We start from the raw sequence: 24,779 nt of genomic DNA on the forward strand, positions 1-24,779 counted from the left end.
CCCTTTCCCCGCGCGTACTGCTCTCGTGCACGTTCTGCCGCTCCCCGATCTTCAACCTCCGCCCGAACCGCTTCCTCCTTCCAGACTGGACGACATGGCGTCGGCTCTGAACAAACGCCAGCAGGCGCGTAATGAGCGTGCGCTGCAGGATCTCATCAAGACGGTCCCTGGAAATGGGACATGCGCAGACTGTGGCGCGCGGAATCCAGGTATGTAGTGCAGGCGCATCTCGTTGGGCTCTCAGATGCTAACCAGGTTATACAGGATGGGCAAGCTGGAGTGTAAGTCTACCCATACCACCAAGCGAAACCGTACCCCTCTACGAACCGATCGTCCTTCGAAGGTGAGCCCAAACTGACTTCTGCGTAGCTGGGCATCTTCCTGTGCATGCGATGCGCAGCCCTACATCGGAAACTGGGAACGCACATCTCCAAGGTCAAGTCCTTGAGTATGGACAAGTGGGACAATGCGCAAGTAGACGTAAGACTTGCTAGACCTCCGCGGTTCATACCGGATTGCTGACACCCGTGTAGAACATGAAGCGCATTGGCAATCTCGAGTCGAACAAGACGTATAACCCGCGCAACGTCAAGCCCTCCATACCCATCGACATCGACGAAGTAGACAGTGCCATGGAGAGATACATACGGGCAAAATACGAGCAGAGAATATACTTGGATGCTTCGCGACCGGGCACGCGACAGAACACAGGCAGCACGAGCTCTGAGGACCGGCCACCGCCATTACCGCCGAAGCCCACCGGCCGCTTTGGATTTGGATTGCGAAAGGCCTCCACCACACGCGATCTCACTCCTCCGCTGTCACCAGGTTTGGGAGGGTTCAGTCAACACGACCAGTCGCCGCCACGCATCAACAAGCCTTCTAGGGTGTTCGGCTCTAACATACACACTTCTGGTGATGGCTTGGACTCGAAACTTACAACTCTTCGGGACATGGGCTTCCCAGACGACAAGCGCAACGCCACGGTGTTGAAGGGGCTCAATGGGAATCTGGACCGGGCAGTGGAGGCTTTGATTCGACTTGGAGAGCAGGACCCTGGCCGGTCGAGAGGAAGCACGCCAACACCTGCTTCGCAGCCTGCGTCCAATGGTGTTACGTTCGACACAATCAGCACCGCACACCCTACCGCGTCTTCTACGAACCCTTTCGATGCGTTGGACGCTCCAGCACAGGCTCCTCAACAGCAACCCCAACTCGCTCCTCTTCAGACCCAGCAAACGTCCTACAATCCATTCCTCCAACAAGCGCCCCAGGGATATGCTCAGCAACAGGCGCCTCAAGGGTATGCCCAGCAACAGGTCCCCCAGCAACAGCAGCAGCAGCAAAACTTCGGCTATCAACAAAACCCATGGGATCAACAGCAGCAAAGCCTCGAACAGACGTTTCAAGGCATGCAGATATCGCAACAGCAACCTCAACAACCCTTATTTCCGAACCGAACTGGAGGCTACGCTGATTCAACACCCTCGTCTTTCGCTCAAACGAACCCGTACAACCAGTCGTTTACTCCGCCACCGATGCCGCAAATACCCGAACAATACAGCGCCTTCTTCGCACCGCAACAGCCGCAGTACCAGTCCATGTCCAATCCCTCAAGCCCAGGAAATCCCTTTTTGAGATCGTCGAAAAGCCAAATGTTTACACCGACTAATCTGGCAAGTTCAAATCCATTTGGGCAGCCAACGATGCAACAGCAACAGATGTCTCAGCCGATGTCTGCTCCGCCACAGCCACAGATGCCTAATCCTTGGTCGCAGCAAATGCAACAACAGCAGCAGCAGCAACAACAACAACAGCCACAACAACAGCCACAACAACAGCCACAGCCGCAGTATAACCAGATCTCAACTCCCCAATCGGCGAACCCGTGGCAGACCCAGCAATCAGGCTTCCAAAACCAGGATCCACAACAAAACTATCAGACCCAGCAGCAGAGTTTCCAGAACCAACAGGCACTCTACCAACAGCAAAGCTCCAATCCCTTCGACAAGAACGCCTCGATCCTCTCGCTATACAATCAGCCTCAGCAGGCTCCTCATCAAGCGCCGCAGCAACAAGCTCAACCAACAGCTGTACAAGCTCCAACGCCTGCAGCGCAAGTACCTGGACGTGCGAACCCATTTGGCAACATGACCGGCGCACCACAAGGACAGGCACTATCTGCCGCACAAACGCCTGGCCTCAGACATGTCAGCAACGAGAGCGTGGACTTTTCTGGATTAATGAGTGGACGGCATTCCCCTGACGCATTCGCCGGCCTAAGTTCGAGTTTCAGACGGTAGATATGATTGATATTGCATCGCCTCTTCCTTGTACGGAGCCCGATGAGGAGATCCTTTTCTTTGTTGATACTTTTGATCTGGGGGGGAGTGTGCTATTGGATATGATTGAAGAGATGGCTTGGAGAGATGGTTTGGAGGCATTGAAAGGCTGAGATTGAGGAGGGGGTGGATCGAGGTTTGTTGTATGATACCTAGCTAGGACGTGCGCTGCATCGGCTTAACACTAATTATTATTCCATTCTATGTACCTAAAGATGTCTCCAACTGAAATAATGCAGACGAAAAGCTTAAATCCCTGTGATGCGTCCGTGTATAGTGCACGATCTGCAGGAAATCCCAAGCACATGGTTTCAGGGTTGCTTTTTCACGTGCAAACGTGAAGCCAATGTGGCTAGACCTCTCGCGTCTACGTCATTGCTCCGACCCGCGTACCTGTCCCTGAACTTCGCACCACTGTACCCACAACCTACAACCTACATCCTCACTTACCTGAAGTCTGCTCGCTGCTTCGATCGCCTTCCCAACACCCGATCTAAACAATACTCTCACTCTCGAATTCCAATCTCCGATACCAGCCAACATCATGGGTGAGATGCACAGCAGCCTAGCGATAACGTCTAACTAATACCACACAGCTCCCCAACCAGACTACTGTATGCGCACACAAACCTTTACCTCCTACCCGAAAGCTCATACAACACCATAGACAAAACACTCGAAGTCGACTCGAAAGCTTCCCAACAGCAAATCCGCGATGCCTACAAAAAGTACCACCTCACCCACCCCACAAACCTCCATCCAATCTAACACTCCCCCCACAGAGCAGCACTAAAGCACCACCCCGACCGCGTCCCCTCTGACTCCCCGGAGCGCGCAAGCCGCACAAAGCGCTTCCAGCAAATCAACGACGCCTACTACACGTTATCAGATGCGACACGGCGCCGCGACTACGACGCCGCACGCACCTACAACAGTTTCACGGGCAGTACCGCAACACCCGACTCTGATTTCGAAGAAGACATCCCAGGAAATGCGGGTGCGGGCGCAGGCACAGGCGGCGGCTTCGCCCAAGGCTTCCCCTGGTCAGCCTTTGGTTTCGGCAGCGCCGCACCCGCCGGCAACACGGAGGAATCGCACAATCGGTTCTCTGAAGAGCAGTTTGGCGGTATCTTTGAGGAGATGCTTAGGGAAGAGGGGATGGCTGATCAGGACGCGCATCCCACGTCAAAGTTTTGGAGTATAGTCGGCGGGTTGAGTGGAGGGGCTATGGGGTTTATTGTGGCCAACTTCCCCGGGATGGTTGCGGGGGCGGTGGCGGGGAATAGACTCGGGGCTGTGAGGGATACGAAGGGGAAGAGTGTTTATGCGGTGTTTCAGGAGATGCCGCAGGCGGATAAGGCGAGGTTGTTGAGTGGATTGGCGGCGAAGGTTTTTGCTAATGTTGTGAGTGGTTGATGGGGGTGTGAGGAGGAGGGAGGGGGATGGGTGGTGTTGACTGTATGAATGACGATATCCTTGGAGTTGTCTTGGGTGCTTGGCTACTGTTGGTTTAGATTGGTAAATCTACTACACGCACTTCACAGGCTTCATGGGTTGATTTAGGTGCACGTACGAGGGTGAGCAGTAAGGTATAAGAAGAGCAAGTTTTGATTTGCATCTGAACGCCAGGCAGGTCCAAGCCTACGCAAAGGAGGGATATCTCTAACGAAAAGAAAAAAACAAGAAAGCTAAACAAGCCATAACGGAAAAGAACAGGAGAAAACGTCGTCAAACGTCTCCCCACATCGCGCCGTCGTAACGTCGTGCAACAAGAAAAGCCAACAGGCAAAACAAAAAGTACCGCCTTTTTCTCCATCACAGCTTCCCCATCACAGCCCCTTCCAATACTCCCACTTCCTCGCCATCTCCTCACTCATAATCTGCGGCAAAGCCCGTTGTTGCAGAGGATCACTCCTCTGCCCCTCATGTCACCAATCACTTCCCCCTCTTGTCAGATTCCCAACCACCCTCGTAATAGTAAGGACATTCTCGACCGTTCCTAGAAGAGGAAGCCGCAGTCAGCTCCTCTTCAACTCTTTTACATGAACTTGCTTGCCATACTCGCCAGACTAGCCAGACCGCCGATGCCAGAAGAGACGCTCTGCATGTCGATGTTGCCGAGGCCGGCCATCATGCCTCCGCCGCCGTTGCTTGGGGCGCTCCGGGTGTTGGAGTAGTCGTAGCCTTGGCTGCCGTAGTAGCCGCCGGTGCTGCTGGCACCTCTGGTATTGTAGTTGGTGTTGGTGTGCCCTGAGCCAGCGTACCCGCCTCTCGCACCCGGTCCCCCCATCTCAGGTAGGTTGACGCCAAACTGACGAGCGAGTTTGTGCAAGACGCCGCCGGAGACGAGGGGCATGATGACCATGAAGAAGACTTTGTAGGGGTGGCGTTGGGCGTAGCGCCAGATTTCGCGGAGGAAGTGTTGTAGTTTCTTGTACAGGTGTTGCATGTACGAGTCGCGGGGGGACCGCTTGTAGCGCGACGTGGAGCTGTGGTGGCGCGAGGACGCAGAGTACGAGGACGAGGCGTAGCCAGGGCGGTATCCGGATGAGGAGCGGCGCGAGGGTGAGCCCCCTGTTGAGAAGGGGTTCCAGGAGCTGCTGCCGTAGCCCATGGTGGTGGGGCGTGGGGTGTGGGTGTTGGTGGAGGAGGGGAGGAGTAAGGTTGGTTTAGGATGTATGGCGGCTGAAAGAGGTGTTGTTGGTACTCCGAGGCTTGATGTTGATGAGCGACGGGATGAATGCGCGCGAGCGACAGACGTCGGGATGCGGTGGTGTAAAGTGTATTGATCCGCCCAGCGCATTCAGCGCAAGATAACTCTTGATATGCGCGGTGATGAGGTTTAGCGACAACAACGACTCTATGACTGTGAGTCTTGAAGCCAGCGCAACAGTATCCAGTGGACTAGAAGAGAGAGCAGTCGCAAACACACAACCGGTGAAGGGATGTGGGTCTCTTGGGCTTCAATCGCCTCCTCTTTTGCCTCACTTCAGCTCAGGTTCTTCCCTGCTTCCTTGACCCTGCCTTGGCCTGATGCGCGCGCGCCCTACTAGCCAACTAAATTCGAGGCTATAGCAACCCAACTTTCTCACACTATGACAACACAGGCCACACCGTGCGCAACGACGACTCCGACGGGAAAACGTGGGTAAAATGAGTCAAGGACTAGTAAGGAACACGTTGACGGGTAGAAAAAGACCACAAAAGATGGCACGGTTGGGGAATGCTGATGAGGGAAGGAACTTTGGCCAGCTTAAAGATGTGCGCGAACTTGTGGAGCAAGCAGAGGAATGATCGTCGCAGACTAACTGACCGCTTTTTGGTGGTTGGGCGTAGCCGGACGTAGCCCTGCAGGTACCCCCAGTCTCCGATTTATGCGACATCTCAGATCCCACTTGTGCACCATGTGCGATGATGTGCGTGAACCATGAAAATCGCGGAGATTATTCGTCTCTACGCGAGGGCAGTGCAACACAGGTGACCAAAACTTCTTCCATCAATATTGGTTATTCTTTGATGGCCACCCGGGACTTTTGACGTGATCGCGATCGAAACAGCCGTTATGCAACGGCCGTTGTGCGCGTACCCTTGTCGCATAAGTGTCTAGAAAACCGTTGCAAGTGTTCGAGACCCAGATGCAGCTGCAAGATGCAGATGCAGCACACGCAATATGGCATTCAACAAATCGTGCTAAGGGCTGGATTGAGGGGACAGACCCGTTCCTGCATGCGCTCCTTGCCCAGTTCGAGACACGTTTTGACTGATTAAGAGTCAGATCGAATGACTGTTATCGAACAACACACCTCAGTGGAGCAAGCAATACATATATTTATCAGTACAACAGGAATATCAAGGGCCCACTACATACGTGGCCGTCTTCGAGGCCACTATCTTGTATGCAATGTCTACGAAAGCAAGAATCAATTGGATCAGAAGTGTCAGATTGGAGAGCGGGGGATTTGTGCCATGTACAACTACATCGAGATGCTTCAACCTTTCTTCCTACTTTTACCGCTCTTCCGCCGCCTCTCAACTCCATGGCCACTTCCTCTAGCAGCTTCTTGAGTTTGAGCTGGAGTAGCAGAGCTTGACGCTTGTGCAGCTAGAGCTGGATCCAACTGGCTGACATGGCTACGTGCTGCAGGTGCCGCTCGCTGAAGTGATGCCGATGTAGCAGCAGGGACTGGGACACGCCGTGGCACTGATGTGTAGCTGGCTTCAGATACGGCCGAACTTACACTCCGTGTATATTGCGGTTGAGGCGAAGTCGGCGATGAAGAGGACGTAGGACTGAAGTTGTGGTATTGGTAGGGCTCCACAGGGAACGGGACAAGCCCAGCGGATTGAATAGAGGACGATCTTGTGCGTGACCCGTGTGGCAGATCAGCCTCGTATGCAGCCTGTCGAGAGGACATAGAACGACCTTGCCGTGGAGGGGTGGTGGGACGGTAATCGACCACAGATTCTGGGAACGCGCCGAGCATTTCTCGAGAAAAGCTGGCGTGCGATGGCGAAGGGACGTAATGACTAGCATCAGACGCGGAACGGGACGCTGGACGTGGAGATTCCCGTTCCCGTTCCAGGCTACCCTGGTAAGCATTGATGGGCGCATACATAGGCTGTCCGTCTGGGCCAGGTATGACGAAGCCGGGTGGCGGTGCACGGCTATCTGTGGTTGATACAGTAGATATTCGTTTGCGACTGCTGGGCTTCTCCTTCGACTTTGATCCAGAGAGCGAACTTCGCTTCTGATCTTTCTTGGATCTGGAGGAACTGCCGTGCTTGCTAATTGCATCGTCTCTGACCACATTTGCAGGGTCGTTGGGGTAGTAAGCACTGCTCGGTCGAGACTGGGCTTCAGGGCGAACATCCGTCGTCCTTGGGCCAAGAAATCGTGCATGATACGCGTCTAGCTCCTCTGCAGTAAGCTGCACATCGGTATAGCCTGCTGCTCTTTGTATGCGAATCTTGTCGAGTACTCGACGGAAAAGTATCTCCTCATATTCGGCCGAATTGTAGTTGCTGCCCATACTACCAGGATATTCGTCGTAACGCTGTTGATGACCACGATCCTGGTATGTTGCCTCACCCAAAGCTGCTGCCCTGCCCTCCCAGGCACTAATATCCATATCATTAAAGTAAAGCTCATCCGGATTGATGCTCTTGCCGTTCAAAGCCGGCTGAAACGCCTGATCTAATACAACGCCACCCTTCTCATCGTCGCTATCCAATTCTTGAAACCTATGCACGTCGTTCTGTCCCCCCTCGTAGTATCTCCCCACACCCGACGAGCCCCCTGGTGGTCTTCCCCAGCGGGGCATAGTGTAAGGAGGAGTTCGCGGCCGACCACCTAGACCGCCTCCTCGGAAAAAGCTGACTCGATGGGCTTGTCCAAAAATGCAGCGTGGCCCACGACGGTGACGCCAGTTGCGCCGATGAGCCAGAGAACAGTGGAAAAGGGCGAGGCCCAGAGTCCGAGGGGAATCGCAATGACGAAGAGCGTGGTGTATAGCTGGGAGGTGCTCGCGCGCCAGCTACCGAGCTGGAGATCATTGCCCTCTAGCTTGCCGATTCCAAACATACCACCGACCACAAGGATGATGACAAAGAGTAGCATCAAGTTGGTGAGCAGGCTGTAGATGCTGAGCATGACGAAGACAGCGGCATAGTTGCTCGAGAAGTAGCCCAAGTTGTAGTTGACCCTGCTCTGAACCTCGCTGAAGTTGGCGGGCTTGGAGATGCGCTTGAAGTCGAAGAACTCGGAGATGGGTCGCAGGTTGGCGAATCGCGACGAGACTGAAGTGGAGCGGATGCTGTCGAAGCGTCCGCCCAAATTCATCCGGGATGTCAGGGCATCGATGGGGATGCTGAAGCGAGACATGACGGAAGGCGTGTGGGTCGTGATTTCGGGGGGTGGTGTTTGTTGACGCTGGTCGGGGGTAATGAGGGTCTGCTGTTGTTCTTCGAGATCTTTAGGGGAAGTCATGGTCAGTTCAGCTGCTGATAGTGGTGGAAGTCGAGGGAAGGCTGGAGATGTGTCCTCTAGAGGGGAGGGAGGTGGAATTGTATGTAGTAGATGGCTGCCTTACGTAGATGGGAAAGAGTCGCGAGAGAGTGAATGCGCTGACGCGGCTGAAGTGAGTGTAGATGGAGTGCAAGTCGAGTTGTTGAGGAGGTTGCGTGTCGCTGACCGTATGGGAACTTTTGTTGGCCCCTGCCGCGAATCCCGTAGTTCAGGGTCGCGCCTGCCCACAGCCACAGCCACACGCTCAGCCGCGTCTCACATGCAAGTCGTGAAGAGGCCACATTTTTGATTCAATTGCAGAGACTTGGAGTGAAAGTGGAGAGTGACTGCACTGCGTAGAGAGCCTCTTTATCGCGCAGGCCTGCTACACCTGTGTCCCGTCGACAGCGGTCAGACTAATTGGGCCACGTTCCGTCACTCGCGGCACTACTGGACATCTGGCGGCACAAGCCTGCAGCCTCCCTATCACTTGCTCGCAGACCAGCCAAACTTCATCCACCCCAGCCATGAGATCTCACGCGTTGCTCGCATTGGTCTTGTGCCTCTTTGCAGCATTCGCCGCTGCCTGGACCAAAGAGGGTGCGTATTCCAATTGCATGTCGTCTTCAAGTGCATGCTTGCGGCCACATATGCGCCTTCCCCACATGCATTTCCCCAGCTCCAGCTCATGTGCAACTGCGAGCTACTTGCTGACAGCGCACTGCAGACCACGAAATCTTCCGCATCCGTGACGAAGTCGCCAAAGCCGACGGCGCCAACATCACCTTCTACGATCTCCTTGGCGTCAAGCCCAGCGCGTCCCAAGACCAATTGACCAAGGCCCTCCGCAAGAAGTCGCGCGAACTCCACCCGGACAAGGCCCGCAAGAACTTTGTTACCGAATATGCGAAGACCAACCCAGCGGGAAAGAAGCCGTCCAAGAAGGAGACCGACGCGCACCTGAAGAAGGTCACCGCCGCCTACCAGCGTCTCTCGGTCGTGGGAAAGCTGCTCAAGGGCCCTGAGCGCGAGCGTTACGACCACTTCCTGAGGAACGGCTTCCCAGCATGGAGGGGCTCTGGCTACTACTACGAGCGCTTCCGCCCTGGCCTCGGCTCCGTCATCTTTGGTCTACTCGTCGTTCTCGGTGGAGGCTTCCACTACTTCGCCCTGGTCATGGGATGGAAGCGCCGCAGGGACTACGCCGAGAGGTTCGTCCGCCAGGCGCGCAAGACTGCTTGGGGTGACGAGAGTGGTCTTCAGGGCATTCCTGGAGTTGACGCCGGCGCTGCCCCTGTGAACGCCCAGCAGTTCGAGAACGAAACCCCCGAAGAGACCCCTGAGGAGGTTGGCCCACGCAACCGTCGCGAGCGACGCGCCATGGAGAAGGATGCGAAGAAACCCAAGAAGGCGCAAGCTGCCAAGAAGGCGCGTGACGACGGCATCAGCACCCCAGTCGAGGCAGAGGTCATCTCCGGTCCCCAGGGAGCCAAGAAGCGTATTGTCTCTGAGAACGGCAAAATCCTAGTCGTTGACTCCGTTGGCAATGTCTTCTTGGAAGTCGAGAACGAGGACGGAATGAAGGGCGAATACCTTGTCGACGTACGTATATCCCACTCTCCAGCATATCATAGAAACTAACAGCATCCAGCCCGACGAGGAGCCCCAGCCCACCATCTACGACACCCTCCTATTCAAGCTCCCCATGTTCGCCTACAACCAAACCGCCGGACGCATCCTCGGAAAGAAGGAACTACTTGACAAGCCACTGGTCGAGACATCCAACCTGACTGAAGAAGAAGCCGCCATCCAGAACGCCACCGCGCCCAACCTCAATGGCGAAGCAAGGAAACGCAAGGCCATGGCCAAGAAGGCAAGGTAGCCATAGGTACACAAACACTACAACGCCGTAGCGTTGCAAAATTTAGCATCGATGTTTGGTGGTAGATAGACAAAAAAGGGTACTGGACTATGCATTTTTGTAAGATATAGATGAACCATAAGGTGTGCTTCGCATTAAAACTGGCTTTCGACACTATCAAAGCCCTTGACTTGTCTATACCTCGTTAGATGAACCAAAAGGTGTGCTTCGCATTAAAACTGGCTTTCAATACTGTCAAAGCCCTTTGCTTGTCTTGTCTCTCATCTGTGATCTAAGGTGATGCTACCCGTACTAACCGTGAGTCCACCCAGCTAAACAGAATCCGCATTAGCAAAGTACACGATGTACAAACGGGACGTCATTTCGCATGTTGTATTCCACAAACTCCGCACGATAGCCCCAGCGCCAGCGCTACCCAGGACCGCCAGTACCGTATCACACATCACACGACGCTTCCTTCCTTCCTTCCTCACCACTGTCACCACACTGACTCAGCACGTCGACCGTTTTCTTGCTTAATAGTACTTCATTATGGGGTCTAATATGCAAAATCTACTATAGTAGATACCACTCACTCTTCGCTCAAATCGATCCATCAGAACGCGACTCGCGAACATGCCATGGCTAAACGGCTAGGGACCGATGCATGCTCGCCTTCGCACATTCTTTGAACGCCTATCTAACTCCAGTAAAAGCGGAGGAGCTCCACTACCCTACATTCGTAAGAAGAGAAACCATGATAATAAGAAAGAAGATAGTAGTAAAAAGACAGCAGCTGGGGTGAACTCGGCGAACGAATCCGCTGACGGTACCACACAGTCGAATGCATCGAACGGACAAGAAAAAGAAAAGCCAAAACCGGCATAATGTTGGTATCACAAGCTTGCGGCCGTGAACCCCAAAAGCAAGAAAACGAGAACAAAAACGTGCACGCGCGAAAATGGGCATGCATGAGCAAAGAGGATGTTCAACAAGACACCGCTCTTTTCTGGCTGCTTCCTTTCCTCTCTCTCTTTCTCTGTCTTTCGACAACAACCTCAATAACTCGTTCTGGCCTCTCCGGTACTCGCACAACTCATACCCGGTAGTAATCTTCTATTATGGATAGAGTGCTCGCAGACACGGCTCTAGCACGAGCCATCACGCCCGGCGCATTTACAAAACGATATATGGCCGAAGAACCCTTTTTCAGCGAACAAGTTCCTGCGCTCACGACACGCTGCTTTGCGGGCTGCTGTTCGAGATCCAACTAGAATCGTTCTCTGGATCCGTTGCCGTGGTTTTCAAAGAGGTCGTCTAAGTATCCACTCGGCGTGCGGCCACCAGGCACAGTCGTGCCGCCCGGGACATTGAGCGATAATTGGCTGACGGTGTTGTTGTCCTGGCCGTAGACGGGGCTTCTTGTGGTGCCGGGTTGGTGGCCGAGGGTTGCCACGCTGTTGCGGTTGTAGTTGGAGAGGCCGTCTCGTGATGGTGGGGCGCGGGCGTAGCCTCCTCGCGATGGAGGGAGTGACGGCGATTCTGGTGGCGACATGCCGGATCTCGCGCTGAAACGGTTCCCTGGTGTGGAGAGGGAGAGGGCAGAAAGGTTGTTGGGGTTCTGGCTGCCAATGTGCATCTGTGGTGATCCGGCGGCGGGTGCTGCGTTGCCAGAGGCGTAGTATCCCGCGGGCAGGTAGGTGGAGGATCGATTGCCTGCTACGTGGACTGAATCTCGCATACCGGCGGCGCCACCTGCGGTTGGGGAGAAGAAGAGAGACGATTGCGATTGCTGTGCTGTGTTGGCAGCCGCGCCCTTGAAGGCCTTGTTTGACTTGCCAATGGGGGCGGCGTTCAGGTGATCCAGGGACATGGTCGAACTTGCTCCTACTACATTGTACATCCCCCGCTTCTTGCCAGGCACTGCTGACATGGCCTTGATATCAGCCAGGTTTTGGGCCATGGCCGCCCGCTTCACCGAACGATGCAACGACCATGCGACGAGACCGCGCCACGCCAGCACTGCCGCACCGAAGAAGGCGAGGATAGCACCAACACATATGAAGACGGTTCCATCGGGGAGATCGGACTTCTGCATAAAGGCAGCGCCGGCTGTGTCTGGGACCTTGATGTCTGGGATACCGACACCAGCCAGTGTTGGTGCGCCCACGAGGTTGAAGACACTTGTAGACCCTGTCTGGGCGGCCGCGCTGGTGGGCGCATCTGCGGTGGTTGCTGCCTCGGTGGTTTCCGTGGTGGCGGCTTGTGATGTGGCAGCAGTCTCGTCAGCGTTCGTTGTCGTTGCTTGTGTTGTCTCGGCGGCGGAGGTCTCGGCTGTGTTCGTCGCCGCGTCGCCTCCTGGCGCGACGGTGTTGAGTTCGGGTGCGTTCTCGATCTGGGCGAGGACTGTGGGTGCGACTACGAGCAGCAGCCCCACGAAGCCGACGGAAGGCCGCATCGTGGTTGTGGTGTCTAGGTGTGTGCGGAGGTAGGGTTGCCGTTGGGCAGTCTTCGAAAGGGCTCAGGAGACCCGGTGTTCAAGGCTCGTGTACTCCAACAGACGTGTTTCAGGAATCGTTTGGTGAAAGAAAAGCAGTGAAACGACGAGGGGAGGCAGTCGCTGGGGATATCGATAGGACAGAGAAGCGCCGAAACGAGTGACGGGGAACGAGAGGAAATGCTGATGGTGGAGTGCAAGACGGATACGGGGTCAGGGTAACAAGGGGCGGAGTCGAGGACCCGCTGGGCAAATACGCGCAGTCTGAGCGCCCCGTTCGCGTGATGTGTGGGTGGCCGCAGACTAGCGACGGGGATTTATCGAAAATCGAAAAGTGTAGTAATGGAAATTGGTGCTTTCTTCGCGGTGATCGAGTCGTCCGCGTGTCAGGCCTCTTCAGAGCAGCCGATTGTTGACGTCTGCACCTCGTTGCTGGCTCAGGGATGCAGGAAAAACACGGCCTGTATGCAGGGCCAGCGTTGACAGATCCTCCTAGTGCAGGCGCTTGGCAGCAGGCTCGTCCAACTGCACTAGTTCTCCACCGCGTTTCACGATTTTTGTTCGGCTAACGCAAGTGTAACCACCGCGAAGACACGCTGTGCAGGGAGAATTGTCATCAGCCTCGAGGAACGGTCGGTCGCACGTAATATTCTTTGCGTCGCAGTTGATGCACTATATTGATACGTTAGAAAAAGAATAAAAGTAAACAAAAAATGTTGCGTAGTGTAAGGTAGAGAAGATGTGCACGTAGAGTCATCAAGTACAAGAAAGAAGATGCTAAGAAGGTACCTACTATGACGTTTGGGGATTTCTCGTCATGAAACTCCTTAAGATGGCGTTTTTCATCAGATGCTACAATGCCGCACCCAATCCACGGGCACGCGCGCAAGTGAACATGACTCCCCTTATGCCGCTGCGTAATCCGCTGCGGCACTACGTCTGTAGTACCCGCATTTATCGCTGCAACTAGTGCGAAATTCAATGTGCCAATAGTCGGGGGAACTTGGAGCGTGTCGTGCCAAACCCCATAATCGGTTTCGGGAATGCCCGAAGGCGAAGATGCGTTTTGAGCGGCCATTGTGCTTGAATAAGATGAGATGAAAGGGAACGAGATGGAATGAAAGAAACATCTAGGTTGACGCTCGTTTTGGCTCGTCGTGATGAAAATTTGCGCTCCTTCCTTCCCAGATCTCTCACATTTTAGAAAGGCGACTGCCTCAACTCATCACTGACTCTGATACCCCACATCACCACGATTCAACACCTCGAAAACTGTTCCAAAGCCGGCTTCTTGGTATCTGGTCTGCACTGGAACATACGGCATTATTGATTGCATATCAATTTGTCGAGTATGTCTCGCTACATCGCACCTTCCTTGGTCGGCTCGTAGGTATGTTCTGGCTTGAGGGGGAATTGAGAACAACATGCTAATACGGCAGTGCACAGTGCACGACTTCGTTCTCCAATAACCTCGTCCCTACCATAGACAGACGTGAAAGCTGCATCAGATCTCCCGAAGTGCCGAATCTCCTGCTCTTCGCCCCAGCCTTCAACATGAAACGCATCGGCGTCGTTACACTCAGTCACAACAACAACAGCGGGCATGTGTACGGAAGGAAAAGCTGCCTCAGCTCTCCCGACGTACGCATTAACGTTGTTACACTCAGTCACAACAACAATAACAACAACAGCGGGCATGTGTACGGAAGGAAAAGCTGCCTCAGCTCTCCTAACGTACGCATTAACGTCGTTACACTCAGTCACAACAACAACAACAACAACAACAACAGCGGGCATGTGTACGGAAGGAAAAGCTGCCTCAGCTCTCCCGACGTACCACATCTCTCGCTAACCCAGGCTTTTAACATCAAATGCAACAACGTCATTATATCCAGCGACAACAACAGTGTGCATGGGTACGGAAGGAAAAGCTGCCTCAGCTCTCCCGACGTGCCCTATCCATCTCTCGACGGCCTAGCAATGTGGACAGAAGCAAGGGAAAAGCTGTGCCAGCTCTCCTTAGTCACCGTCTGTCGTCCACCGTCCACCCTTCGCCATACTATACAATCCGAGGAAATCGCATGTTGGCCTTCTTTGCCATCAGCCGCATCACCGATCTGGAGAATATGTGTGCGGCGGATCCCCTCTACCAGTCACAGTTCATGATTACTGCCGAACTCCCCCCACTCCAACAAAGGTCACCCCGGACATACCGCCAGTATCTCCCACAAGCGGACAGTGTCGAACAAAAGGAAAAGCTGTGTCAGCTCTCCTTAGTCAATTTCGGCAATCGCTCCCCAACACCGACAACGACGAATCCTGACGCACTTGAGAATGAATTCAAGGGAAAAGCTGTGTCAGCTCTCCCTAGAACAGTCTCATCCGTCTCTTTGGTCCTATTGCCTACGTCTTTATGATCAACATCTTCGTATTCAAGAGTTTCATAGCTATATGCGCAGACAGCGCCAAGTACAAACTGCAAAGGAAAAGCTGCATCAGCTCTTCTTAGCAACTGTCACTATCCGCCACAAGTCCGATCTTTATTGATATGTCGTGGCATGCTCATTACATCAAGCATACTGCCTTCTCTATTAACAGCTCCCTTTACCGCTCTAATCATGGTAGGACAAAGCTTCTGTGCTGTGATTGCCTTTTAACTGACTCTGAACATAGACAACCTTGCCCTTCATCTCGCGCAACGTCACCAACAGGCTGAAATTGTCAAACCACAGGAGAAGCTGTGTCAGCTCTCTTCAATCAAACTCGACAAATCACATTCCACTCCTAAGAAGCTCAACGACCAAAGCGATATATCCGCAATAGAATACAAGAAGGGAAAAGCTGCATCAGCTTTCTCTCGTTAATATCACGTCAACACATCCATGTCGCCAACATTCCTCTCTTATTAATATTTCGCCAACATATCACTCTCGTCGAAAGTCATAACTCACCAACACCTCTCTCTGGCCAACAGTCATATCTCACCAAATTTGTTGCTCTATTAACATGGATCATACTGCAGGGATCTTGTCTTCTTCCCACATTTTATATATCCAACAGAGCTCGCCATATTACACGCTCTATTCTACTCAGCAACAGCAAACTTTGCGCGTGCTACTCCACTTCTTTCTCAAAGCGTATATTCTGCGCGCATTCTTGGGGCTTTTAGAAAACCAAACGTCAGCAAGGCTACTACATCTCACCCACATAACACGTTCAAATCCAGGTTTCAGTGTGTCCGGAATCGATGGTCAGATGATTTTCCATGTCGTTTGTCTGAGTACCGCTAAATCTACTAGATCTCGCAATTGCAACAGCCTTCTCACCGATCCAACAGTGAAGTGAAGGTATGAGAACGGGCCAAAAATCGACGACACCAATAACCATCACCCCTTGCGCAGAAATTGCAAGAGGCGCCAGACCTACCGCTCATCCATCGTGTTTGCGAGCCTGACGATTCACAACCACTCAATCCTCATTCCCTGTCACCTTCACTTCGTCACCGTTTGTCAACTGCGTCAACTGCGCGATTGCGCAAGCGCACGCTAGTGGACCCCGCCGATTGATATAGTCTCCGCCCTCGACTGTTCCTCTCTCTCTCTCTCTCTCGCACCCGCTGCTTTGATCTACTTGCTTTCGCATCCAGCTTCAACATCCGGCCCACCACTCACCATGCCGCCACGACGACCAGACTCCAAGGCGACGATCAAGAACAACGCAAGAGCTGCGAAAAGGGCGGAGCAGCTTAGGAACAACCTCTCAAGTCAAGGTCCAGCTTCTGTTCCTCCAGCTCCAACTCCCCAAGCTCCTGCTTCTGTTCCTCCAGCTCCAACTCCCCAAGCTCCTGCTTCTGTTCCTCCAGCTCCAACTCCCCAAGCTCCTGCTCCTGCTCCTGCTCCTCCCGCTCCGCCAGCAAGACGAGCATGCGACAGGTGCCATGCTGTGAAAGAGAGATGCAGTCGCGTCCCCGGCCAGGATGCCTGCGGGCGATGCCAACGCTTCCGCAACTCATGCCAGACCCTACGACCAGTTGGCACTGCTGGCCGCAAACCCCCGGTTCAACTTCCAAGTAACCAGGGCTCTCCTCCTGCTCAACCACCAAAGACACCCCAGAAGTCCCCAGAGCAGAAAAGTGGTAGCCATGGTTCTGGTGAGTCGCTTCTAACTTATTACCAGTTCCAACATCACTAACATTGAGGACAGCGCCGAATCCTGCATCATCCCCAGGCCTAACCCGTACTTCACCTAGCCCCCGTACCACTTTTGCTCCAACCAGAACACTTGCGGCAACTCCATCCGCGAATTCAGGTTTAACATCTCCATCGACCGCCTATGATTATCCGATCGGCGGGCAGGAGCCAAGTTCTGCTAATCGAAGTCAGTTACCACGCCCTGCAAATTGGCCGGATCTCAATCCACCCGACTCAACCGGTAACACATCACGACCTTCTGCTAGCCAACTAGGTCTTTTATCATGGCCCCATGGTCGACCTATTCAGAACGGCCCACCTGTTGCCGATAGCTGGGGCAGACTATGGATAACTCCTCGCAACGGTGGCTACTGGGGATGGACTCATACCGCCAGCGGCCACAGACTCTATTTACCTTTCGCCACGCCAGCATCCGCACCAGGTAATCTTACTCACAATACCATTCTCGTTCAGCAGTAGCTCTGACATATCTATAGTACCAATCCAACCCAACCCCATACCATCAGCGACTACAGCAGTGACTATGCCCGATAATCGCACACCCGCTGCAGCTCAACAACTCATGGGCGCTGTCCAAGCTGCCATCTCGAGCCTTCCGGCTCCCAGAGATCAATCCAGAATTGCCATCGGGGACTTTGCGCTGTTCGAGAAACTGTTAGGGTGCAGTAAGTTATTCATGCAACTAGCGTAACATAGATGTATGCTAACGTTACATAGCTGCTCTCCTCACAGAAGGGCTGCTCTCAGCTGCAGTGTCATTCAAGCATCCAACGCGGTTGGTACATCCGCTTGGACCAGGGCCGTCGGGCCCGAAGAAGAAACTGATAGTCTTTTCGCGAGAGACAAAGAACAATCTCGACATGCGCACTGTATTGCTGGAGAGTCTGGTGTATGCTCTACGTTGGGTCGGGTTCTCATACAGTGTCTTTGATGAGATTATGTGCGTTCACATAAAGAACATGGGTATGTCTTCTTGCCCAGTACCAGGGTGATTTTGTGCTAACAACTTCCAGATTCTCAACACGACATACCTTCCAATCCACAAGGGCCACTGGGCTTCAAATTCTTGCCTCTCTTCATCTGCCTCGGTCGTCAAGCCCCAAACACGGACATCGACATGTTAGTCCGAGGTTACGACGGCCTCTCAACCGCGCTATCTGGTCTGCGGAACTTCCTTCATCGATGGTCCACGCAAGCTTTACTCCGCTTCACCTTCTTCTTTTTCCAGCGACGGGGCGGCCTTACGCAGAATATCGTGGACCTATTCGAATCTTGGTACCGAATAGGAGGCAACTTCATTAATAACGCCCGTACTCTCCATCCAGGCGATGCCTTACGCCTAGGCCAAGCGACTCAAGCTAGTAACATGGGTGCCCAAGTCGAGACAGCGATGAGAGCACGCGTCCATCCTCCTTTTACGGGCCAAGAATACCTCCAGCTGTGTGTTGCGGTACCCGGTACACCACAAGAGCGACAGCGAAGTGCTTGTCTTCAAATGCTATACGTCTTGATGCAGCTGAATATCAACAAAGGCAATGGCGCCTATTACAACTATCACCGCAACTCGTTTGTATAAGTTGTCTATCGGCTTCTAGGCCTTTACGCAGATGGTGGTAGCGGACAAGAAGCTACTCGGTGATAATGGGGAGCTTAAAGGCAAGATAAGCCTAGCGGCGGCTTCGCTGAAGTGGAACATAAAAGGCAAGAAGACTAAAGAGATTAAGTTTAAGAGCGAAGGAGAGAGGCTAGAGGCGCTTAAGAAGTACTTTAGAATAAGTGTAAGATTTGGATTTCTGCTTAATGAATGATTGCCCTGCCTGCAGGTGCTTTGGCTATGAAAAGCTCCGACGAACTTTGGATGTCTTGGCATCAAAAAGTTGCCCGCGTTATCGATAGCAAAAGTGGTATGCGAACATTCACCACCACGACACGACCCCAATCCCGACCCTGCGCAAGCTATCGCGACGAACAAGCTAGATCGCCTGCCGCGCAGAAAGCTTTAGAGGGCTTTTATATATCGACTGAGTCTGCGCGCGAACGGAAGAGTCTAGCACTCGGCAAATATGGGAGTCCAGAAGAAGACGCGCAAGTTTGCGCAAACCAAGAGGATAGTCGGTATGGTCAGCATGTGCGCTAGATGAGCTTCTACTAACATCTGTAGGCCAACGAGATGCACGACTGTATGCGACTACGCGCTCCACTACCATTCGCTCCAGAAGCACTAACACTACACCAGCAAGAAGAACCAAATGGCCGGCGAGCTAGAAGCAAAGAAGAAAGAGGAAGAAAACAAGGCAAAGCGAGAAATGTAAGCTCCAGACAAAACCGCCAACGCGCACCGCCCAGCCCCACCATCCTCTCTCCAACTAACACCCCCAATCCAGCCCCCAAGTCTCCTCCGCCCTCTTCTTCCAAGCCAACACCGCCCTCGGCCCCCCCTACTCCGTCCTCGTCGACACAAACTTCCTCTCCCACACCGTGCACGCCAAGCTGGAGCTCGACAAAGCGCTCATGGACCTCTTATACGCAAAAGCCACACCCATAATAACCACCTGCGTAATGGCGGAGCTCGAGAAACTCGGTCCAAAATACCGCATCGCGCTGCGCATAGCGCGCGACGAGCGCTGGCAGCGGCTCAAGTGCGAGCACAAGGGCACGTATGCCGACGACTGTATTGTGGATCGCGTGCAGAAGCATAGGATTTACCTTGTTGCGACGAATGATAGGGATCTTAAGAGGAGGATTAGGAAGATTCCGGGTGTGCCGATTGTGAGTGTGGCGAAGGGGAAGTATGTTATTGAGAGGTTGCCGGATGTGCCGGATAGTCATTAGATGGGAATGCGCGAAGGGCCAAAATGGGTTGTCTGCATAGCGAATGGCGTTTAGGGATTGTTAGGTAGGTAGTTTTATCTAGAGAAGCATTTGGGAGTCATAATGACGAAAGGCATACATTAGACCCGGCGTGTTGTGTCTGATTCAAAGGTTACAGGTGCAGAAATGAATGGCTCGTACAAAAGGTGCACATTGTTAGGCGGAGTTTGGGATGAATGTTCAGGGATTCATGATGTAGTAATTATCGACAGTCTATATGAGTTCAGATACAGCGTCCCGCATGGCATCCGCCGACCGGACCCTTCTCATCTACCCACCATCTCAACATCTATAGGTCAGACGCCTACCCAATGCAAACAACCAACTCGCTCCACAATGCCGAACGCTCCACAAGAAGAAGGGGAAGAAGAGAAAGGATAAGTAAGAGGTACGGAGAAGATCGTCAAGATAAGATGCTCCTAGTACACAGAGCAGCTAGTCTGAGCCCTCGTAAGGGCCTGCGTAAACATAGTCTGCATAGCCATGTAATGGAAGATGATACCTCCCAGCACAGCAACATGCCAGATGTTGTGCGAGCAGCCCACGTAATCGAAAAGGCCGGGGAAGAAGCGTTCAGGCGTCTTGCTCGCGTACAGTAACGCACCGGTAACGTATACAAGTAGACTCTTAGTGATGGGCGCGTAGAAGTACTGCGCCCACTCCAGGCCACGGGTGTAGGCGAGCTGGCCGAAGGGCAGGAAGCCAGTCAGGGCGAGAGAGCAGTAGAACAAGACGCGGAACCAGGCCATGTCGGCTCGGTTGAAGGTTGGGTGCCAGGGTAGGATCACGCCGCCGATGCCGAGCAGTGCTGTTATGCACATGTATGACCAGCGCGAGACGGGCTCGCAGTAGAAGGCGGCGTATTCGGTTGTCATGATAGATGCGGCGACGAGGAGGGAAATGCCCGTGTAGTCTACGCAGGCGAAGCGCTCGAGCAGCGTTTGGTGCGAGATGCTGTTCATGGTGTGCCAGATGGTCGAGCAGGCCAGACACTTGCATGCCGCAAAGAAGAAGACTGCTGCTATGAAGATATCGGCTTTTGTCGACATGCTGAAGTTGGTGCTCGAAGGATAGAAGTAAAAGGCAATGGCGAGCACCATGATGAATCCGAGAAGGTGTGTCCAGATATTAATCAGCTCGTTGTGAAGGCCGAAGATGGATCGGACGCAAGCCCACTTTCCTTCTTGGAAGCGGTAGCCTTTGAGGATGTGTGGGTTGACTCGCCATGGCTCGGGCAGGTCGTCGTAGCGTATCAGGCCGTGTGCCTTTGCTCGCTCTAGGGCTTGTTGCACAGCGTGCTCAACTCGGAGTTCGATCGTTTCACGCGCGCGTCGTGCCTTGTCGAGACCGCCGTCTACCACGCCCTTTGCAATTTCAATTCCCTCGTCCATCTTTCTCCGACCTTCCTCATAGACTTCTTGCGCATAGGAGCCGATGGATCCGTCTCTTATAGCATATGCGCGCGTCTCAAACTCGGTCAGGTAGTTGTCCATGAGCACTATTCCTTCCAGGACTTTCTCCCCGAATGTCTCCTTCCGTTCCATTGCATCTTTGTATCGTCCCTCCAAGGTCTCGACGAAGACAGAAGCCTGCCGCCGTCCGGCCTCGATTGCGCCGTCGGACATTTTCGAGCAGGATTCGCGGACGGCGAGCAGTGTGTTGTATGCGTATTCGACTCCGGCATCGTATTTGAGGTGGCCATAGTCTTCCAGAAAGTCCATGCGGCAGTTAAGTTCGACGAGAAAGTTACGAAGCTGCCGTTGTTAGCAGACTGTTGAGCGCATGTGCGCTGTATAACTTACCAAGACCTGGAAGTTCTCTGCTTCCTGCATGCAGGGGCGTGTGTGCCATGAGTGCCGTCTTTGGCGTTGCGCAGGTCGCTGGGAAGCCATTGTGCCGTAGCCTCGGTACGAGGGCTGTATGGGCTCTTCCTGGGAGGCCATGACTGCGGTGCTTACCCCAACGCTCGAGTTGGAGCGCGGCATGAGGGGCATCGTTATATAACTGGCGCAAAGGTGCGCGGGGTTGTTCGAGGCGTGGCGATTTCTCTCGTCTGACCTTCCAATCGATATCGGGCCCAAACTACGAGGGTCCAGTAAGGCACGGCGAGGTAAGGCGATGTAGGATGCGGCGATTGGCTGGTCTGCGCATGTGCACAGTAATGTTCTCTGGCTGGGTGGCTTGCGCTGCGTGTGGTGTTGGGGAAGATAAATAGTGAGGATGTGGGTCTTTTTCTCCGCCTATCGGGAAGAACTAGAGACGGGCGTGGTTACCGAAAACGTCTTGGTTGGACAACACAGTTCTTATGCGACGAACAACTAGGGATATCTAGAGGGTGAGCGGGAGCGGAGGTGCGGAGGAGCAATTGGGCGCGCAGGGCCGTAGGGTATATGCGTGAAGTCCGAGTGTTGGCGTCGTCATGGGACAACCGCGGTCAATTCACTGCCGGTTCCTTGCAGCTGACGGACCCTTCTTTTGCGGCTCTCGTAGGGCTGCAATGCGGTACTTTCAGTGAAAATGGAAGGCTCAGTTGCAAGATGCATGTCCGCCCCTTTTAATACAGACCTTTGCGATGGTTACTCGATGCATGTGGATTATCAATACGGCCAGCTCATGTTGGTCCGGCTAGAACAGCGAGGCCGTGGCCTATACCGGCAGGTGCGTTGCTTGGTGGCTGGAGCTAGCCTTGGCACCGAGCCACACGTGGCTAAATTTCGTCATCGCGTGCCGTCATGCCGAAGTGTCGAGAGTTACGGATCGTGGAGTAGCAGCGATGCATCGATGCCAGGCGGTGGGCCGTGTATGTTTTGTCTGGGTATGTCGTGTAACTTAGATGAGGCCGCACGCATGCCTGGGTTGAGCGGCTCCCACGTGTTAGCGTCAGGGCCCGCGATGGGGCTGTTGACACCCAACGCTCACCATCCAGAAATTTTCTGCCACGCATTCAAGTGACACGCCATTCTACGAAACCTTCAAAATGGTACTCCAGGCGATTAAATACTCACGCGGCCAGCTCGAGATTCTGGACCAGTTGAAATTACCGCATGCTGAAGAATATGACCACATCTACTCCAGCACTGATGCATGGCACGCCATCAAGGAGATGCGGACGCGAGGTGCACCAGCCATCGCCATAGTCGCTGCCCTCGCCCTCGCAGTCGAACTCACCAACATGAAGCTCTCATCGGTAGCTGAGGAGGTCGAGATCTTCATTACAGAAAAGCTGGACTACCTTGTGACCAGCCGACCAACTGCCGTCAACCTTGCAGATGCAGCAGGCAAACTTCGAAAGATTACCAAGGAAGCTGCTGCAACTGAGGAAGCGAGTGGAGAAGCCGTGAGAGATGCGTACGTGGCTGCTGCGGAGAAGATGCTGGTTGACGATGTGAGCGATAACGAGAGTATCGGCAAGCATGGCGCAGAGTGGATAGTCAAGAACACGGAAGCAGGAAAGAAGGGACCTGTGAGCATGATGACGCACTGCAACACAGGGTTTGTACCATTCTGCACCATCAACATCCAGCGGCTAATCCTACAGGTCTCTCGCAACTGCTGGATATGGCACAGCGCTTGGTGTAATCCGCTCACTGCACGGCAATGGATCTTTGAAGCACGCTTTCTGTTCTGAGACACGCCCATATAACCAGGGCTCTAGGCTGACTGCGTTCGAATTGGTTCACGACAAGATACCGGCAACTCTCGTCACTGACTCCATGGCGGCAGCGCTACTTCGACTTCGCGGTGAGAGCGAGAACATCGCGGGTATTGTGGTTGGAGCCGACCGGGTGGCTGCGAACGGTGACACTGCCAACAAAATTGGAACTTATTCATTGGCCATTCTTGCAAAGCACCACGGCGTCAAGTTCCTCGTTGCCGCACCAAGAACTACTATCGACCTGAAGACCAAATCGGGGGCCGACATCGTCATCGAAGAACGCCCCGGACAGGAAGTGACACTTGTCAAGGGACCTAGACATGATGGCGTTACATTGGATCTGGGTGTTGTCGAAACTATCAGCATTGCGGCAAATGGTATCGGTGTGTGGAACCCAGCCTTCGATGTCACGCCTGCGGAGCTCATTGATGGCATCATCACCGAGGTAGGCGTGGTTGAGAAGGACAGTAATGGTGTATTCCATTTGGACGAGGTCTTCAAGACGCAGGGGTCCGAAGTAAAGCCCTCAACTGTCGGTGGCTTATAGACAAGTGTTTAGGATATTTGGAAGCGCAAATCGTCCTTCATCAATCCATCCTTGGAACTGTCCCTTCTGCTAAGAGCACATTATGCATGCTTATGTCCTGCCTCGCCAACGACGTCCAAATTGCTCGTGAAACTCGTGTCCGTCGGTCATGTTGCCCGTACGTCATGTGGCGGCTTTCTCGTATCTCAAGAAAGTATATCCGAGCGTATGTCGCATACATCTTATGGCAGGCGCATTCTGGGTAGACATTATGAAGAGCCCTTTTCTTCGCTCGAAGGCTTCTCGTCCTCTTCCGGAGTGTTTTTCAGTTCCTGCTCCGCCTTCTCCGCCTGGGCCAAAAGCGCCTCGATCTGCTTTTCGATCGAATCGAGATGGTTCTCCAAGGCGGCGGCGGTCTGTTCGCCTCGCTGCAGGTCCTTGAACGCCTACCGGAGCTGTTAACACTCAGAACAGAGGGACTTGCGCCAACTTACTTGAGCGAGTTCGGCCTGTGACTGTGGACCAGCGCCTGTTCCATTCTGGGCATTCGACATTGTGGAGATGGTGCAGGAAGTCGTGAATGGCGGGCGCCCGTTGCCGAGGAGGCAAGCGCGTCCTCGAAGATGACGACTGACGGACCTTAGCGCGAACCTACCCATGGATCTCCAGGGCTGCGAGCTGCACAGACTCGCAACCAACCCCATTCCACCTTTCACCATTCCCGCCTGCGCGCGCTCCTTAGACCTTTCTAATTCTCCCACCGCATGCGCGCATCTCTCCTTTTCTAATCGACCCGCGACACCTCGCCCACC

The 24,779-nt window shown here is 53.7% G+C and overlaps 12 protein-coding genes across 12 annotated transcripts; 6 read left to right on the forward strand and 6 right to left on the reverse strand.

Moving 5' to 3' along the window:
- Positions 1-94: 94 nt before the first annotated feature.
- Positions 95-2,303, forward strand: J4E85_010950 (uncharacterized protein; the record flags this gene model as incomplete). The annotated part of the gene is made up of 3 exons (XM_051475153.1): positions 95-209; positions 401-480; positions 534-2,303. 3 exons carry the CDS (start codon positions 95-97, stop codon positions 2,301-2,303), a joined length of 1,965 nt encoding a protein of 654 aa, XP_051321017.1.
- Positions 2,304-2,886: 583 nt separating this feature from the next.
- Positions 2,887-3,758, forward strand: J4E85_010951 (uncharacterized protein; the record flags this gene model as incomplete). The annotated part of the gene is made up of 3 exons (XM_051475154.1): positions 2,887-2,890; positions 3,010-3,070; positions 3,125-3,758. 3 exons carry the CDS (start codon positions 2,887-2,889, stop codon positions 3,756-3,758), a joined length of 699 nt encoding a protein of 232 aa, XP_051321018.1.
- A 622-nt stretch (positions 3,759-4,380) lies between these two features.
- On the reverse strand, positions 4,381-4,956 carry J4E85_010952 (uncharacterized protein; the record flags this gene model as incomplete). Its single annotated transcript, XM_051475155.1, has 1 exon — positions 4,381-4,956. The coding sequence occupies one exon, from the start codon at positions 4,954-4,956 to the stop codon at positions 4,381-4,383; it is 576 nt and encodes a 191-aa protein (XP_051321019.1).
- Positions 4,957-6,875: 1,919 nt separating this feature from the next.
- J4E85_010953 (uncharacterized protein) lies at positions 6,876-7,663 on the reverse strand (the record flags this gene model as incomplete). The annotated part of the gene is made up of 2 exons (XM_051475156.1): positions 6,876-6,894; positions 6,957-7,663. The coding sequence occupies 2 exons, from the start codon at positions 7,661-7,663 to the stop codon at positions 6,876-6,878; spliced, it is 726 nt and encodes a 241-aa protein (XP_051321020.1).
- Positions 7,664-7,692: 29 nt separating this feature from the next.
- Positions 7,693-8,328, reverse strand: J4E85_010954 (uncharacterized protein; the record flags this gene model as incomplete). Its single annotated transcript, XM_051475157.1, has 1 exon — positions 7,693-8,328. The coding sequence occupies one exon, from the start codon at positions 8,326-8,328 to the stop codon at positions 7,693-7,695; it is 636 nt and encodes a 211-aa protein (XP_051321021.1).
- A 545-nt stretch (positions 8,329-8,873) lies between these two features.
- Positions 8,874-10,228, forward strand: J4E85_010955 (uncharacterized protein; the record flags this gene model as incomplete). The annotated part of the gene is made up of 3 exons (XM_051475158.1): positions 8,874-8,946; positions 9,074-9,948; positions 9,998-10,228. The coding sequence occupies 3 exons, from the start codon at positions 8,874-8,876 to the stop codon at positions 10,226-10,228; spliced, it is 1,179 nt and encodes a 392-aa protein (XP_051321022.1).
- A 1,249-nt stretch (positions 10,229-11,477) lies between these two features.
- On the reverse strand, positions 11,478-12,665 carry J4E85_010956 (uncharacterized protein; the record flags this gene model as incomplete). Its single annotated transcript, XM_051475159.1, has 1 exon — positions 11,478-12,665. The coding sequence occupies one exon, from the start codon at positions 12,663-12,665 to the stop codon at positions 11,478-11,480; it is 1,188 nt and encodes a 395-aa protein (XP_051321023.1).
- Positions 12,666-17,438: 4,773 nt separating this feature from the next.
- Positions 17,439-18,491, forward strand: J4E85_010957 (uncharacterized protein; the record flags this gene model as incomplete). Its single annotated transcript, XM_051475160.1, has 3 exons — positions 17,439-17,580; positions 17,633-17,878; positions 17,929-18,491. The coding sequence occupies 3 exons, from the start codon at positions 17,439-17,441 to the stop codon at positions 18,489-18,491; spliced, it is 951 nt and encodes a 316-aa protein (XP_051321024.1).
- A 31-nt stretch (positions 18,492-18,522) lies between these two features.
- On the forward strand, positions 18,523-19,747 carry J4E85_010958 (uncharacterized protein; the record flags this gene model as incomplete). The annotated part of the gene is made up of 5 exons (XM_051475161.1): positions 18,523-18,693; positions 18,967-19,030; positions 19,077-19,095; positions 19,152-19,223; positions 19,300-19,747. 5 exons carry the CDS (start codon positions 18,523-18,525, stop codon positions 19,745-19,747), a joined length of 774 nt encoding a protein of 257 aa, XP_051321025.1.
- A 458-nt stretch (positions 19,748-20,205) lies between these two features.
- Positions 20,206-21,780, reverse strand: J4E85_010959 (uncharacterized protein; the record flags this gene model as incomplete). The annotated part of the gene is made up of 2 exons (XM_051475162.1): positions 20,206-21,540; positions 21,589-21,780. The coding sequence occupies 2 exons, from the start codon at positions 21,778-21,780 to the stop codon at positions 20,206-20,208; spliced, it is 1,527 nt and encodes a 508-aa protein (XP_051321026.1).
- A 983-nt stretch (positions 21,781-22,763) lies between these two features.
- MRI1 (S-methyl-5-thioribose-1-phosphate isomerase) lies at positions 22,764-23,988 on the forward strand (the record flags this gene model as incomplete). Its single annotated transcript, XM_051475163.1, has 2 exons — positions 22,764-23,278; positions 23,325-23,988. The coding sequence occupies 2 exons, from the start codon at positions 22,764-22,766 to the stop codon at positions 23,986-23,988; spliced, it is 1,179 nt and encodes a 392-aa protein (XP_051321027.1).
- A 248-nt stretch (positions 23,989-24,236) lies between these two features.
- On the reverse strand, positions 24,237-24,521 carry J4E85_010961 (uncharacterized protein; the record flags this gene model as incomplete). The annotated part of the gene is made up of 2 exons (XM_051475164.1): positions 24,237-24,413; positions 24,462-24,521. 2 exons carry the CDS (start codon positions 24,519-24,521, stop codon positions 24,237-24,239), a joined length of 237 nt encoding a protein of 78 aa, XP_051321028.1.
- Between the last annotated feature and the right edge of the window lie 258 nt (positions 24,522-24,779).

This window comes from Alternaria conjuncta (genome assembly GCF_024043145.1).
Source record: "Alternaria conjuncta strain BMP 0040 chromosome Unknown scaffold_28, whole genome shotgun sequence".
Taxonomy (NCBI): domain Eukaryota; kingdom Fungi; phylum Ascomycota; class Dothideomycetes; order Pleosporales; family Pleosporaceae; genus Alternaria; species Alternaria conjuncta.